Source organism: Gavialis gangeticus, unplaced genomic scaffold (assembly GCF_001723915.1).
Source record: "Gavialis gangeticus isolate Ggan-Ray unplaced genomic scaffold, GavGan_comp1, whole genome shotgun sequence".
Taxonomy (NCBI): Eukaryota; Metazoa; Chordata; order Crocodylia; family Gavialidae; genus Gavialis; species Gavialis gangeticus.
The window spans coordinates 7095942-7110313 of record NW_017729012.1 but is presented as its reverse complement, the minus strand read 5'-3'; the positions used below and the strand labels follow the sequence as shown (position 1 = coordinate 7110313).

At 45.4% G+C, this 14372-nt stretch overlaps 1 protein-coding gene and 1 long non-coding RNA gene across 2 annotated transcripts in view; one reads left to right on the top strand and one right to left on the bottom strand.

The window, feature by feature from the left end:
* Positions 1-6684, top strand: part of LOC109293277 — a 29576-nt gene extending 22892 nt beyond the window's left edge. The window contains exon 4 of the long non-coding RNA XR_002096287.1: positions 2036-6684. This is a non-coding gene — a long non-coding RNA (uncharacterized LOC109293277). The remainder of the gene's footprint in view (positions 1-2035) is intronic.
* Positions 1-14372, bottom strand: part of BCAS3 (BCAS3, microtubule associated cell migration factor) — a 545610-nt gene that overhangs the window by 11227 nt on the left and 520011 nt on the right. The window contains exon 25 of the mRNA XM_019511118.1: positions 6885-6950. Coding sequence (XP_019366663.1) covers positions 6885-6950 — 66 coding nt within the window. The remainder of the gene's footprint in view (positions 1-6884; positions 6951-14372) is intronic.

Sequence of the window (14372 nt, the reverse complement as noted above, 5' to 3'; positions counted from 1 at the left end):
TGTGTGTGTGTGTGTGTGTGTGTGTGTGTGTGTGTGTGTTTTTAATGCATGTAAGCAGAATGATCTTTTATCTTCAGTTACGCAAGCGGCACATCTGTGTATATCAGACCAAAAGCATTTGCAGAGAAAACACTGTATTAAAATTCCTGGTTCTGGTCTCATTCCCAGGGCTGTGGGAGTACCTCAGATTGCTCAACAGTGACCCCTCTCTCAGCCTCCGACTCCACCAGGGAGATGCAAATTAAAATGCCTTTCTGCATGTTCACAACACCTACCAGTCCGCACGTTACTGAACAACACTTTGTTTCCACCCCCGCTGGGAAGGGTGGCACATTGCCCAAACGTCTCGGAGGAAGTATGCAGGTTTACCCCTACGTTTGAGACCCAGACGGGCTCTAAATGTGTGCGCACCTGATCCTGCAAAGCTCCCATCCCCATGCAAGACAAGAGGAGCTGTCGGTGTAATAAAAAGGGGCCTCTGCTTCTGCACAGCTCCTACAGTTAGGGCTACCTCCCTCCGATGGCGGCAGCCTGAAACAGTCCCAGGGTGGGGAGATGAGCAGTGCTTGCTCTTCCATCCGCAACTCAAAGAGTCCCAGCTGAAGAATCTGGTTGTGGAAAAGCTGAAGTGCCTGAGTGTCAAAATAATAAATACAGCGATGACCTCATGGTCTGGGCAGCATGTCACTGATCTGCTGAATAAGGGATTTCAGACACGCCTAAACCTCAAACCTTCATCAATTCCTTTCATGTCTGAGACCTGCTTTTCCCTCTTACGATGCTGCCTAGGCTTATTGGACCTCCTAACAATTCTCAGTTGGAAAAATAAGGCAGCATAGAGCCCAGGCAACAGATGGCGTGCGTGGCGTTTCAGTTCTGCTGTCCCTCCGCGTCCACGTGACAGTCTCTACGGACTAGCAGAAGAGTTCTGCTGAATTCGATTTAGAGTAACGCCGAGTAAAATGACCCGGGCGTAATTGCTAGTAAACCATGCTCCTGACACGCTGACCCTTCCGGTCAGGGGAGGGGAGGAAGAACTCAAGTTGTGGTGGAGAAAGCACAAATGGATCAAAATTGGGGTTTTGAAGAAGCAGTCAAAAGTTTCAAGAGGCCAGATCCCAACACGGCATAACGGAGAATACTATCGCTGAAACACCCAAGTTTCACCTGCTGAGAATTTGGTCTTTGTTGCCGACCAAAGCAAACTGAGTCTCTTGAAACTCAAAAATAAATTTCATTAGGATGAGGTTTTTCTCATCGTCTTCCCGCAACCCTGGGTCCAGTCTCATTCAGAAACCTTAAATTGCACATTCACATACTTAAACTCAAATTTCCATTTTTGTGCGGGTCTAAACAGGTTGCGGGAAAACACTGAGAAGTGGGGGGCACGTCTGAACTTATTTTAGACAAACAGTTCTCCCCTTTGCTGGCAAGCAAAGGTAATTCATGGTTGGGACGGACAGAGACAAACACCTGTGCTTCTGCCCTATCAGAAACCCAACATTTCTCCTGTGAATCCGTGGTTAACATAGTGAGCTGACAGTGCTCCTTGAAGCAGCTCAGTTTTTCTAAAGATGCATCGATTTGCCAAAATGCTCCAATTCTGCAGGCCCACAAATACAGCTACACCTACAGTAAGTGGTTGACCTTGGTGTAAGGACCTGACCCTGTCTGCAAAAAAAAAAAAAAAGGTGGGAGCTCACTTACTTGTAGGCAGAAACTAAAAGATGCCTTAAAACACGTGCAACAAAATCCCACCTCTATCCTCTTTATTAATTGGTCAAGTTTTGACCAGGGTAGCACCAAAGTCTGACCTTGACTATGCACGTACGAAGGAGCTTCCATGGAAGCAGCCTAATTCGATCTGTTGTAACTCAGGTGTCAGCACAGCATATCTGGATTTGTTCTTCCGAAAGCCAAGAGCAGCTGTCAGCTGTTTCAAGAATGATATACATTTCCTCCGAAAACCTTTTTAAAATCATTCATGTATTGATTTCAATGTATTAGTCTCCTTTCTTTTTTTTTTTTCTTTCAGTTGGTCATTTTAAAACACGGCCAAATCGGTGAATGAAGTTGAGACCAAAGGAGCCTGCAAGCTGGAAATAACTCTTGTGTGAAGTCTCAAAGAGTTAATGTACAACCAAGGAATTCCTCTAGCCACATCCCACGGAAAAAGCAACTTAAGTAATTTCAAGCTCTTCAGGTTCAGTTTGACGTCAGGGCGCAGCACAGCAAGGATAAGGAACGATGGCTGGCCTCTATTTTTTTTTTCCATGGTCTTCACCCGCATTTGAATGGGCAGCCAGCAGCCCTCCCCAAGCGTGGCCTAGATTTGTCAGGGCAAGACATGGTCATCACGTAATTTAAATGGAGCGTTAGATCTGTTACGCTGCTTTAAAAAAAGTGCATAAAGCAGCCCCTGAGTCCTGTCTAAGTGGCAGCTCAGACCTGCAAGAGGATGGAGAATGATGGTTGCAAGTCCAGCCTTCCACCCGTACATGCGTCCCACTGTGCAGGTGTGCGTGTGCATGGGGGGAGGAAAGCCAACGAGTCTTTCGGTCTCCTAATGATCGTCTTCAGATGTGGTTTCTGCCTGACCACCCAGCCTCAGTCTGAAGAACTTGCTGGGAAGGTCTCCAGGGGATGGATGAAGCAGGAAGATGGGATGCTCCCTCCTCTTGGGGAAGCTGTGGGTATTCACAGCCCTGTTCAGCATATGGGGGAAGGCCACCCCTCGAGTCCCGGGGCAGCATGATGGCCTGGGCTACCTTTCTTGGCAACTGTACGCATTTGTGTAAGATGCTTTGCAAATCCCTTATCTGAACCAGGAATGCATGGACTGAAGGGGCCTTTCCTAAAATTTTCCAGAACCCAAGCTGCAGTATTACTCCACTTGCTTCTCACCCCATAAAACAATACCAGAAAAAGGCACCGACTGGCCCTTAAACACGAACACCAGCAGCAACGCATGGATACAAACTCGGGGCCTGATGCAAAGCCCGTTTAAAGGAGGCTGTCTCATCAACTTCAAAGGGGTTAGCATCGGGCCCCTATAGTGAAATCCTGGCCCCACCGAAGTTAATGGCAAAACTCCCAATGACTTCAAAGGGGCAGAATTTCACTCTTACTCCACAACTGTGAATGGCTGTTTTAAAACGCTCGCCCATTGTACTACCTACTTCTATCAGCAGGGGAAAAAAACAATTCCCTCTTTATGGGGCTGTGCAGCATGCCAAGTGAGAGATCACTTTAGAGACTTAAAGAAGCAGAGGCTTTTTGCTATTTATGAGGAAAGAGTGCCCCGGGTAACCGAATCTCGGAGAACCAGAATCCCGCTAATGTACGAGGAACCATAAAGTGAAACGTTAGAAGTTGGCTAGCAGCAAATGTGAGACAGACTCGTCTACTTTCATTGTCTCCCACGAACGAAGTGCAAAAAAAGGTAAATAAACCAGAAGGGAAATGTCTTTTCCACTCTGTTTTTTAAAACATTTAATCTCCCTCCAATCTATGTACTGCCACGGCATTTGGTGTAATATAATGTCATACTAGCAAAACAGGGAGCATTTTTTTTTTTTTTTAAAGAAATCCCTTTTAACTCAGTGTCAGCCTTGGCAAAAGAGGCTGAGGCCCTCTGACCTAACGAGGGCCCGAGATGAGGGTTTCTTTTGAAATTTCCATCTAAAACCACCACCTGTGCGGTATTATCCTATGGCCCAAAACAAGCTCCACGTCTTGCGAAATGGTGTCACTTCAGCAGGGCTGATTTTTTCCACTTGCAGAGCGCTTCAAGAATTATCTCTGCATTTTTTTTTTTGTTGTCAAGGGACAGTAGCATAAAATATTTAGTGATTATAAACAGAGCAGAATTAAAAAAAAAAAAAGCAACTGCTTGAAACGAGAGCTCAGGATCTGATTTCTTCTAACCGGATGCCTGCAAGATGTCACTGAATTCTCTCTCCATGCAACCCGTGTGGAGCCAATATGAACTCCCAGCAAAGTGCTTAAAAACCCATTATTTATAATAACTGTTAAATGATGAGACATTGTTTACCCAGATCGCAAGATAAATTCTCACTTACAGAATGCTTGTCTGACTGTCCTGAACATCATCTGGTTTTTATTTAAATGCAAAATGTAATTACTCTCAATAACACAGCAGAAGAATTCAATAAGATATGGCTTTGCACTTATGGTTTAATATTAACATTTCCCCATAAACGTTAATGAATAAAAGTCTACTGCTGTATATTTTACATGCGATTGAGAGGAATGGAGGGAGGGAAATATTTTCATATCTGGAGCGCAACACTGAATTCAAGGGGAGCTGGTGGTTTTTGGACCCTGGCTGAGACAGCACCTCCTGTTGGCATCAGACTCAGAGCGTCACATCCAGAAAAGACAAATCCCACGCCTTCAAGAAGTGGCAGGAGAGGTAGCACAAGGCTGAATGACTGCATCTGTAAGCAAGGTCTCTGTTGAGATAAATCACTCTGGGCTTTTCCTTGTCTCTGTTGCACACCTAGTCCCATCACCATTGGACCATCTGCTGCCTGGACTATAGCAGCAGTTACAGTCTGCTCCCACTGGTCTGGGTACGCCTGCGATGGATGCAGTCTCCTTGTGTGGCCCCTTTGAGACGTACCTCCAACAGCAGCCGAACCGCAGTAGTCTGTCCACTTTTGGGGCACCCGTGCAAAGGGTGAGAGGGTTCTGGCAGCCGCTTTGCATGGTTTAAGCAAGATCCCTCCATCCAGCAGAGGAGCCCGCTTGCCTGAGCTTCATGTCCTCAGGCAAAAGACTGCTGAGGGCATGACTCTTCACTGCATTACTGAACAGCAGTGATGTTGGTGCAGCGGGTTCAACGGCTGCAGAGTGACGTACACTGAAGGTAGCGCTGGGATGAACTAGGCCTGTGGCACTTAAGTAGCATGTTCTTTGCTGATCTCAAATTGCTTTGCTAAATGGGGAGTTCTCCCCATCCTACAGCTGGCAAAACAAAGGCGCACATGCTTGCCTGACAGCAGAAAACAGGTCAGTGCCAGAGCTGGAAGCAGAAGGTCGGTCCACTGACACCCCTCCCACTGTGCCACCACACTGCCAGTGGCACGTGCCAGCTAGTAGATGGCATACGCACACATTGTTGCTGCTTAAAAACTCATGCTTATGTCTGGGCCTGCAGGACCTGTGTGCTGGCTTTGCCTTCACTCCTCTATCACACTGCCACCCAGAATAGGATTTGGCATATAAAACACCTATATAAACTTCCATCTGATTCAGACACTGGATGATAGGGGCCATTTATGCCTATCTAGAAACATATATTTCCCCTACCCCATGCTGTGTCCTACATGCAAACGCTTGCAAGAGGCTTTGAAAGAACTGTAGGGAGCAGAGACGGGGAAAGTCCTCTTACACAAAACAGTTGACTGCACATGGCTAGTGCAGAAGTGGCCCCCATCTCATTTTCCAGAGCTTTGGCTCGTAAAGGGAAGGTTTAGTAAAATGAGAGCTTTTCAACCTGGCCAGCATGATTCAAAAAAAGAACTTAGAGGCCTACTAAAACCCAACAGGTTTGGGGAATATAGAAATAGGCTTGATTAAACTGCAAATGCCTTCTAAGGGCCTGATGCAACTAAAAGGCCCCTTGCAGGATGAGACACAAGAGAGCACCTCCGTGCTCCTGTTCCCACTGAAATCAATGTCAAGAGCCCCAAGGATGCAAAAAAGCTTGTTGCTTTAAAAGGTCCCCAGTGCACATCAATGCAGATGAGCAAAGCCAAGCTAAAAGGCAGGCTGCTTACCATCTCAGATGAAATGCTGGTGTCTTGTGGTAAGGAAAATAATTTACTTAATCACTTAAAAAAAACCCAACAACAACAAATCTCTTAGGAGAAAGTCAATTGTTTGCCTGCTAACTGCTCTGAGACAAAGCAACGGAAGGGAAATGTCCAGTTCCAATCATTTCGTAACCTGATTACAGCCCGCACAGAAGATCTGAAACACTTGGAGAACAATGATTAAGAAATTAAGCTTCAAATTAAGTGCTCGCCCTATATGGGCCTGCTTCTTCCTATGATACCGGAAAGGGCACGGCTGGGCTTGCTTCGCGCACAAGCTGGTGATGGGAGTGTACAGCCCAGTGGTGAATCAACTCAGACATTTCCCGACCCCCTCTGCCATCCCACCATTTCTTTCTCCAAGAGGAATGACAAATCTAGAAATGGCACTGCACTTTGTTTCATGACGGTATCGATTTTCCTGGACAGGAAAAGTGCATTTGTCCTCCTGGCCCGCAGGCTGGCAAGAAAGGGTTAACCAAATGTTTATCACAAGGCTGGCTTCAGAGTTGAAAGTAATGTGATCAGTAATGAATTTTGTGTTACATTAGGTTGTATAAATGGACAGACAAGCGCAGACAACAAGTGGCCAGGAGTCGGGGCTAATCTAATGATGTAAAAATAGAGACAGCACCAATTATACTTGGGGCCAGCTCAGAGCTCCTGCAGGGACTGCAAATGAATAGGTACAAATCAAATTACTGACTAATAGACGCACTACAAGAGAGGGCAGTCAATGCTAAATGCATTAGGGCCTTGTGACCTCCCTGCTCTGAACAGCAGAATCCTAAATTTGACTTAAAAAAAAAAATCAAAGAAACTCTTGTTCAGTTAAGAAGAGAGATACAACAATGTGACTTGTGAAATGATTTAAAACGTTCACATTTCCCCCCACCCATCCCTTTGTTATGATATTCTGTATGGCTCGGGCATTGCTTCAAACCTTTTTCCAATCTGACCCAGGGTTTTTGCTTTGTCAAAACATGGAGAAATAGTCTTTGTGCAAAAGTTAAGACCTGAGAACAATACAGTTATGTTACATACCAAAACATTTCAAAGCCATGTGCCTCTTTGTGGAGATGTTTTTTACTGCTACTTCAACGGCTGTGTCTGCATCAAAAATAAAATAGGTCTTTAAAAAAAAACCCTTTAAAAAAAAAAAAAAAAGAAGAAAGAAAGAAAGAAAAAACGGACTTTCCCCCAAACAACAAGCGATTATCAAGAAATGCAGTTGACCGCCACCTTATCGAATGGTAGAAAGCCACATTTGTTGGTGGGCATTTTGACCCTCTTTGGAAGCATCCCCGCATTTACAGCTGCTTCTCTGAATGGCAACGCACCCAATTTCACATTGAAAACATTTCAGTATCAACACTGTCTCCCTTCAGAGTTCCCCTCAATAACCCCAAGGAAACGTCAGTCAAAAGATACTGTAGCTCTTTTCCAAGGTCTGCGTGTCTAAGGGGAGCTTGGGAGGAAATGGCTCGTTGGGCAGACTATGGCTGGAGCGTCCCTGGCAGGTTTCAAAGCAGCTGATAGCCAAGAGTCCACGGATTTGGAAACAGTTATTAAAAATGCCTCTGTTGGCCCGGCAGTGCTATCCAAGGGGTCTGCTTTGGGAAGGGTTATGGAGAATCACATAAAATGCACACTTATGCGGCTCGTTTGGTCCAGGGATGAAGAGAGCGGTAAGTCAGCATGAGGGTATCTGATGTACTTAGCAGGACATATGTAGCTTACTAGCTAAGACAGATGCACATATTCTGTGCGCGGAGACATAAAGCCCATGAAAACAGATACAGGGTGGAGATAAAAACATGCAGACCCTACATAAAACGAAAGCACGGGGAGGGCAACGACAACAACAGGGGGAAAAAAAAAATCACACTGAAAAAATGAAACTTTGTCGTCAAGTTAAACAGCCCTCATCAAAGGGCTGTATTAAAAAGCTATCAGGCTGCACTAAATAACGTACGTCTGCGGACAGAGACGTGCGTGCAGGCGGTCTGATAAACCGGGCCAATCCTCAGCCGGCAGAAATCAGTGCAGCTCCACAGCCGCAAGTTAAAATGCACCCATTTCCGCCGGCTGCAATGCTGGGAGTCGCACACCGATGTCTGCAGAGTGCGAAGGCTGTCCCTAGAGTCCCTTACGCCACTGGGAAACGTGAATGACAACCCCTTTGGGATGCAAGAGTGGTAAACGCGTGATGGTCCTAGGCAGGGCTTTGAAAGCTGTATGCCTTAAGGAGGCTAATATAGTAAAATGTATCAAAAGACGTAGTTTAAAATGAGCTTTGGGAGGGAGTAAATCGCACTGTGCTCTTGAGAGCAAGATTCGGTTTCCAAGCCTGGGTTAAATGCCTCAAAAGTTCAAAGGCCACTTTTTAGTACAAATGTTTCCTGCCATGCCTGTGGACTTGCTGCCCAAGCTCTTTTTTCCACTGAATCTATGCAGAGATCTTATTATCTAAAATGCTTTTTATAGGGAAAATCAATTATGCTGAATTCTTGTCTCCCTGCTTCCCACTTCAAGGCTGGAATTGAGAGAGGCCGAGAAAACGAAGGGCACAACATTGCCTCAGTCAAAGGAAGAAAAGGGGCAGAGGGAGGAGTGGAGGGGGATCCTATTTTAACCATTTATCATTCACGCTGCATCGCTGCGTCTAGCCCATTCCTTGGATACACATCGAAACCCAGGTGTCTACTCATCCGCCCGTCTTCTCACCCACGGCTCGTGACCTACTCGTTCTTCCTCTAGAGAAGCAGTGCAACATCAGAGGAGTTGAATTAAGCTGGGATGGGCAGGGATGAGGCTCATTGCTTGTCGATTTTAGTGAGACACACATTTTTGAAGTGAATAAATGTGCACAGCAACACTTGGGACTTCATGTCTAAACTTTAGCGATGGACCCAAAATACAAGATTCACATAAGGGCTCAAAGACAGCTTCCCTTCTGTCAGGTACTCGGGTCTGGGGTCGGGCAGGGGGCTGTAACAGGCAGTCACAAGTTCAATTTTGGAGCTCTCCTAAAACTCAGATCCAGGGTCCTGGTGAGGGGCAATCGCTAATTAAAAAAGGGCGCTGTTGGCTCCATTTATCTCATTCCATTAATCAGATTAGGAGGTTGAGGCAGACTATGAGCTTCAATCAAACCAACTGCATTCATCGGATTATGAGATGGTTCCTGGAGATCAGAAGGAATCCAGAAAAGACTCGTCCTGTGGGACATGCACAAAAATCCCTCTCTGTGCTTTTTTGCTCAGGGCCTTTTCTATTCTGAAACTTCCAAAATTGCTATTTGATTGAGTCCAGGGCTTTGCATAAGAAAATCAATCTTAATGTCTCAGTTCTAGTCACCCTATAATTGACTTAAAACATGCCCTTTTCCATTCTACACTAAACCCCACGTTCTTACTGTTCTGTACTAATTTCATGAGGTTTCTTGACCATAATGATGGCTGTGATAAAAACTTAGTCTAGGCAAAATGTCTTACTGAAGCTGGGCACAAGATGTGGGGCTTGTTGTTTGAATACAGGATTTTAGTTCAAGCCTGCTCTATTCCTGGTGAGGGACCCAGATTAAAAGAGAGAAACCGTCTTTGGCTGTACGACCTGGGATGCAGAGTGAACGAATGCAAGGCACTGCGTATTTCCCAACGTGTAAGAAAGTATGTGTGCCTCCAAAGAAGCATCTTACAAATATGCAGCTAGGAAAGGGTTCCAAGGTTTGCAAGATCATGTGAATGATTATATTTTTGGTCAATATAAAGTGAATATGGGTCAACCGTATTATATTTAGGCCGAGAGACACAGTTTAATGGAGACGTTTTAGCAGATGAGCATATTGATGTGAACTTTAAATTATATATTGCCAGATTCTACCCCTATGTGGTTCCATTGACTTTGGCAACAATTCACTGGTAGTACTGCATCTGGTAGAATAACAGGCCCCTGGCAATGAACGGTAGCATCAAGTTTTCAACCATGAGTCAATGGAAGAAAGAAAATCAACCACAAAGAAATACACTTTGGGGGACTGCGGTTATATGGTCCATCTATACATGATGGACTATGATCTATATAGCATTTGGAAGCTTATGAAATGCGCATGCCGAGGGCTTGCATATCAAAGGATTTACTGGCCACAATTATTTTTCAGGGGGGAAAAATTTCTTACATTGGCTGGCAATTTTTGCATGTCAAAGTTGAGCTCAATAGTTTTATAGAGACTTCTCTCCTTGAGACAGTCACCCCTCCATAAATCAGTGTCAGCAATACTTTTTATTTTTTTTTAAATGCCATGTGGAAGCCACGACACAAGCTCAGGAGCTGTATTTCCAATATAAATGTTGTGGTTGCTCAAAAATGAAACTTTGTAAACAAGAGAGGGCACTGACCACGAACATTGCATGGGCTGATTTTTTTTTAGTCAGAGCTTAACAAAAATTGCAATGGCAAAAACATCTGTTTTGGTTTTTTGCATCTAGGCCAATTTACGCCTTTTTTTGGAATTAAATGTGTATCCGGGCTGACAGCTTATATACAACAGACTCCACTTAAGATAGACACGGGTTGTCTGGATAATTGGATAACAGGGACGAAAGCTGGTTTCCCAATCAAGTTGACTTGCTGTGTGACTAGAGCTATCATTCAAGTCATATAGAAAGTAGATTTTTTTGGTCCTTTTCCAGACCTGGTTCTTCTCCCATCCACTGTCCGACAGCCCTTGGCATCCAGCCTGACTCATAGATGGAAAAGACTCATTCGGCCATCTAGCTCATCTCCCTGCCAGTGCATGATTGTTCCTCATGTTCCTAATGTCTGCCAGTTTGATGCTTTCTGATACAACCAGAAGCTACACTGACTGCTGTTAACTAACAAGTACCTAGCACTCCTGACCAAATAATGCAGTGCTGCTGCTGCGTTTCAAAGAAATGGGGTAGGTAAGAAACAAAGAATTCATTATTCAATATCTACGGCATAAAATGGACCTCTGGATTGTGAGCATGTGTTTCATCTGTACTATTTTATTGTATCAATCCTGATTACTATATAAATCTACATGCCAGCTATGTCCTAACAGTTAAGGCATTAAAAGAATCTATTTATCTCATGCCATTAAGTGCATGTCAGAGACAATTGAGCACTTGGTAATGTCTCCCTATTCTTTCTGCTGTCCATTTTTACTTCTGTCCATCCACTGGTACTGAGCACAAAGCAGCAGCGTGTAATTTTTTGACTCTGTGCGAGTTGCTTTTATTCTTTTGTGCTTGGTTCATGTCAGATTTTGGGGCATTTCAGGAAAGGTTTTTAAGATCACTTTTAAACTTTGCACCTGCAAAGAACTCACAGAGCATCGACCAGGATTAAAACCATCACTTCAAGTCCAAACAAGTCACTTCTAGGATAATTTGAGCTGGGGATGATACATGGTATCATTTGGGGTCCAGTGCAGAACTATAAATACTGTATTTGGGATCGGTAATCATATAGAAAGCGATCGGGTGTGCAAGGAAACCAATGTACGGCGTTCCTCAGTGCAGACATCCTTGCCATCGCTTAATCCAGCTGATTGGGCAGAAGGGGATTCTGGCAAGTGAGAGCCATGCTAAAATGTGCTGGGGGTTTTTTAAAGACAGTTAGTTCAGCCTAGGTCTGTTAAGATGTGGGCAGCTTCTTGGCACTTACAATAATGCTTCTTACTACGAGCCAACAAGGACACTGCTTTTTCAGATCAGGGGCAATCAACCCTCCATTTATCTTTCTTCTACTTGCCAGCCAACATATAGATGCTAATGCTTTAATGTGATACACGGCTGTCTGGCAAATGGCTGGCTGCCAGTCTGTCTGAGAACAACCACCCCGCGTTAATGATGCCGGATGATACCCTGAGCAAATGGGGTCTTCCACGTGTCAACGGAGTGGGATACAATACTACACAAAGCCACTGAGGACTGGCAAGGGGGATAAGTTCAAGAGTTGATAAGGACTGGGAACAGAGAGCCTTCAGCAACCTGTTTTGCTCATCTGCATCAAGGCCAATTTGACAGGATTGCAGCTCAGAGTCCCCTTTCCTGAGAAGAAAATCTATTACTGATTAGAGAAAATCCTGTAATAGGCACAAAAAAAAAAAGTAGAGAACATAACAATAATGGGGTAGAGAGGTCACGCCTATAATAAATCACAGGAAAGCTGGGTAATGCCCACACTGCCCATTCCTGAGCTATGATATGCTTACGAGTGGCATGTATTTTCCTCTGTAGAAAACTGATCTACATGAAGATTTAAGGGCATTTGTACGCACGCTTGCACCGCAATGCTGGCCACTTCTAAAAGCGCCTGGCGCTGCAGCACATGCAGTTGTATAAGCCGCAAAATGCGTGTCAGCGCTGAGAAAATGGCAGCGGCGCGCTTTGGCACTGAAACGCATCATTTTCTGTGCGCGGACGCACATTTTGCCACTTATACAACTGCATGCGATGCAGCACAGTGTGCGTCAGCTTGATTAATCGAGTCTGCCCTGACGCGCCGGCTCTCTGGTGCGTCACAGCGTGATAACGTATGTGTATAAATGCCCTATGTGCCTGGGTGCGGGCAGAGGGAAGAAGGGAAAAGTCTCTCAGGATGACCATCAGCTCAATGAAAGCTTCCCTCTGAACATGGCTCACCTTTGCTTTCAGCCTTACAGCACTTCTACAGTCTACAAATCGTGGGTCTACACTTCATCTTAGTTGCATCCATGTAACCCCACCGGAGCTGCCCCTACCCCCCCAAATCAACAGGGTTGCATTGATGAAACTGAGAGGACGACAGAGCCCCACATCACTTGCTTATTGTCTGCTTTATCATGTGCAAACATCACAGTTCTTGGGAGCACTTACGGTAACTTAAGTAACACGCATCAGTTTCTACAGCACGAGGCTCCACGGAAATTACCCGTAACCATGGAGCGGTCCTGCACGCAGAGGTTCTCGTAAATGAGAAGATTATATTTTTGACCCTTTTGAATCAGAGCTCTTGCAGTTCCCGTGCTTGTGAGCCAGATACTAGATCCGAATTAAGCAGGACAGTGTGCAAGACGAGGAGGTGTGTCCAAAGATGGCTTTCATTTCACTTCTGCAGTCCCTTGACCCTCCTGCAGCTTGATGACGGCTGTAGATATATCGTCAGGTTGTAAGAGCCCCATGTAGCTAAGGGCAAAGGGCAGAGGCCTTCCAGCAAGGCTGCCCTTATTGCTAGTCATTTCTCTTTTTTCCCTGCTGTGCTGGTAGCAGGGAGGCTGAATGGTGTTTGAGCGATGACGTTGCCTTTACAGTGCTTGGAAGAGCCTCCTCAAATTAGGATAGCTCCTCCCTAGGCCACTCAAGCCAGTTTTAGAGCCAAGCTACTACACTGGATGCATGGTGCAAAAGCAGTCACAGAAGAAAACCTGGCCCCATATTCTCAAGGGTCACTAAGGCCTGTATAAGACCTAGCTGAGGGCCAGGGACCAGTCTGCACCAACTGCAGTGTCATTAGCCACCTGCACCTAACCTCTTTACACTGCCTTGGCCTTTAGAGCAGCCATTGTCCTACAACAGGCTGGGAGAGAGCTGTCAAGTGCACAGGCTGGGAAGAGGTTGCTCTTCTGAACTTCCAGTGGCTGGTGTCAATGAGCAATTCAACATATAAAGCATTTGGCTGCTCAGAGCACTTGGTAGATGGGCTGATTAAGCTGCAGAGCCACCCTTTCGAGTGCTGCTATCCTTGTCCTTCAGATGAGGGAACCCAGTCAAAATGACTTGTCCAGCAGAGCAAGTAAGTGAGAATAGATACCAGTGCTGGAATGGGAGCCTGGGTCTGGTGCTTCGACTACACCTTTCTGTCAACTACCAACTAATTTGATCCCATCTTCACTCAACAGTAGCAGATAAGTGAGGCAAGGATGGAAACGGTTCAGGAATTTCAAGTGCGGGATATAAAGGTTGTTTCTGAACCAACCCAGCAACCACATTATTTATCTGAGCCAACATGACGGAGGTCAAGGCCTGACTTCCCACTCTCAGCATCGTCTTCCTCAAGACAGCAGGAGCTGGCAGCACCATGGTGGCAAAGCTCGGATGGATCGTCTCATGCTCCTCAACAGTGACTGATGGGGCTCAAGTTCAGTCCTCTAAAGTTGGACTAATGATCAAAGGGGACTAAAGAGAAGTTGGTGTAATGAAAAACCCTCAGGAGTACCCCAGGGACAGAGCTGAAAACAAGAGAGCTTCCAGTCTACAGGGCCCTTATAGGATGTCAGTATGCTACGATGTTAGGTCATTACTGGCGTAGTTCATTCTCATTTCCCAGGCATCTTGCCAACACAGTGACAAGTGAATTGGCAGCTGATGTTAGAAGCTACCACTGATATTAGCTGCCAGTCTCAACACAAATGGGGCATGGACCAAAGATGGATGCGGCTTTTCTGCTAGAGGGTATTTTTAGAACAGTCGACAGGAACGAAGAAAATAAAAACATCATAAACTCAGAGCGTTAACGTTGCATAAC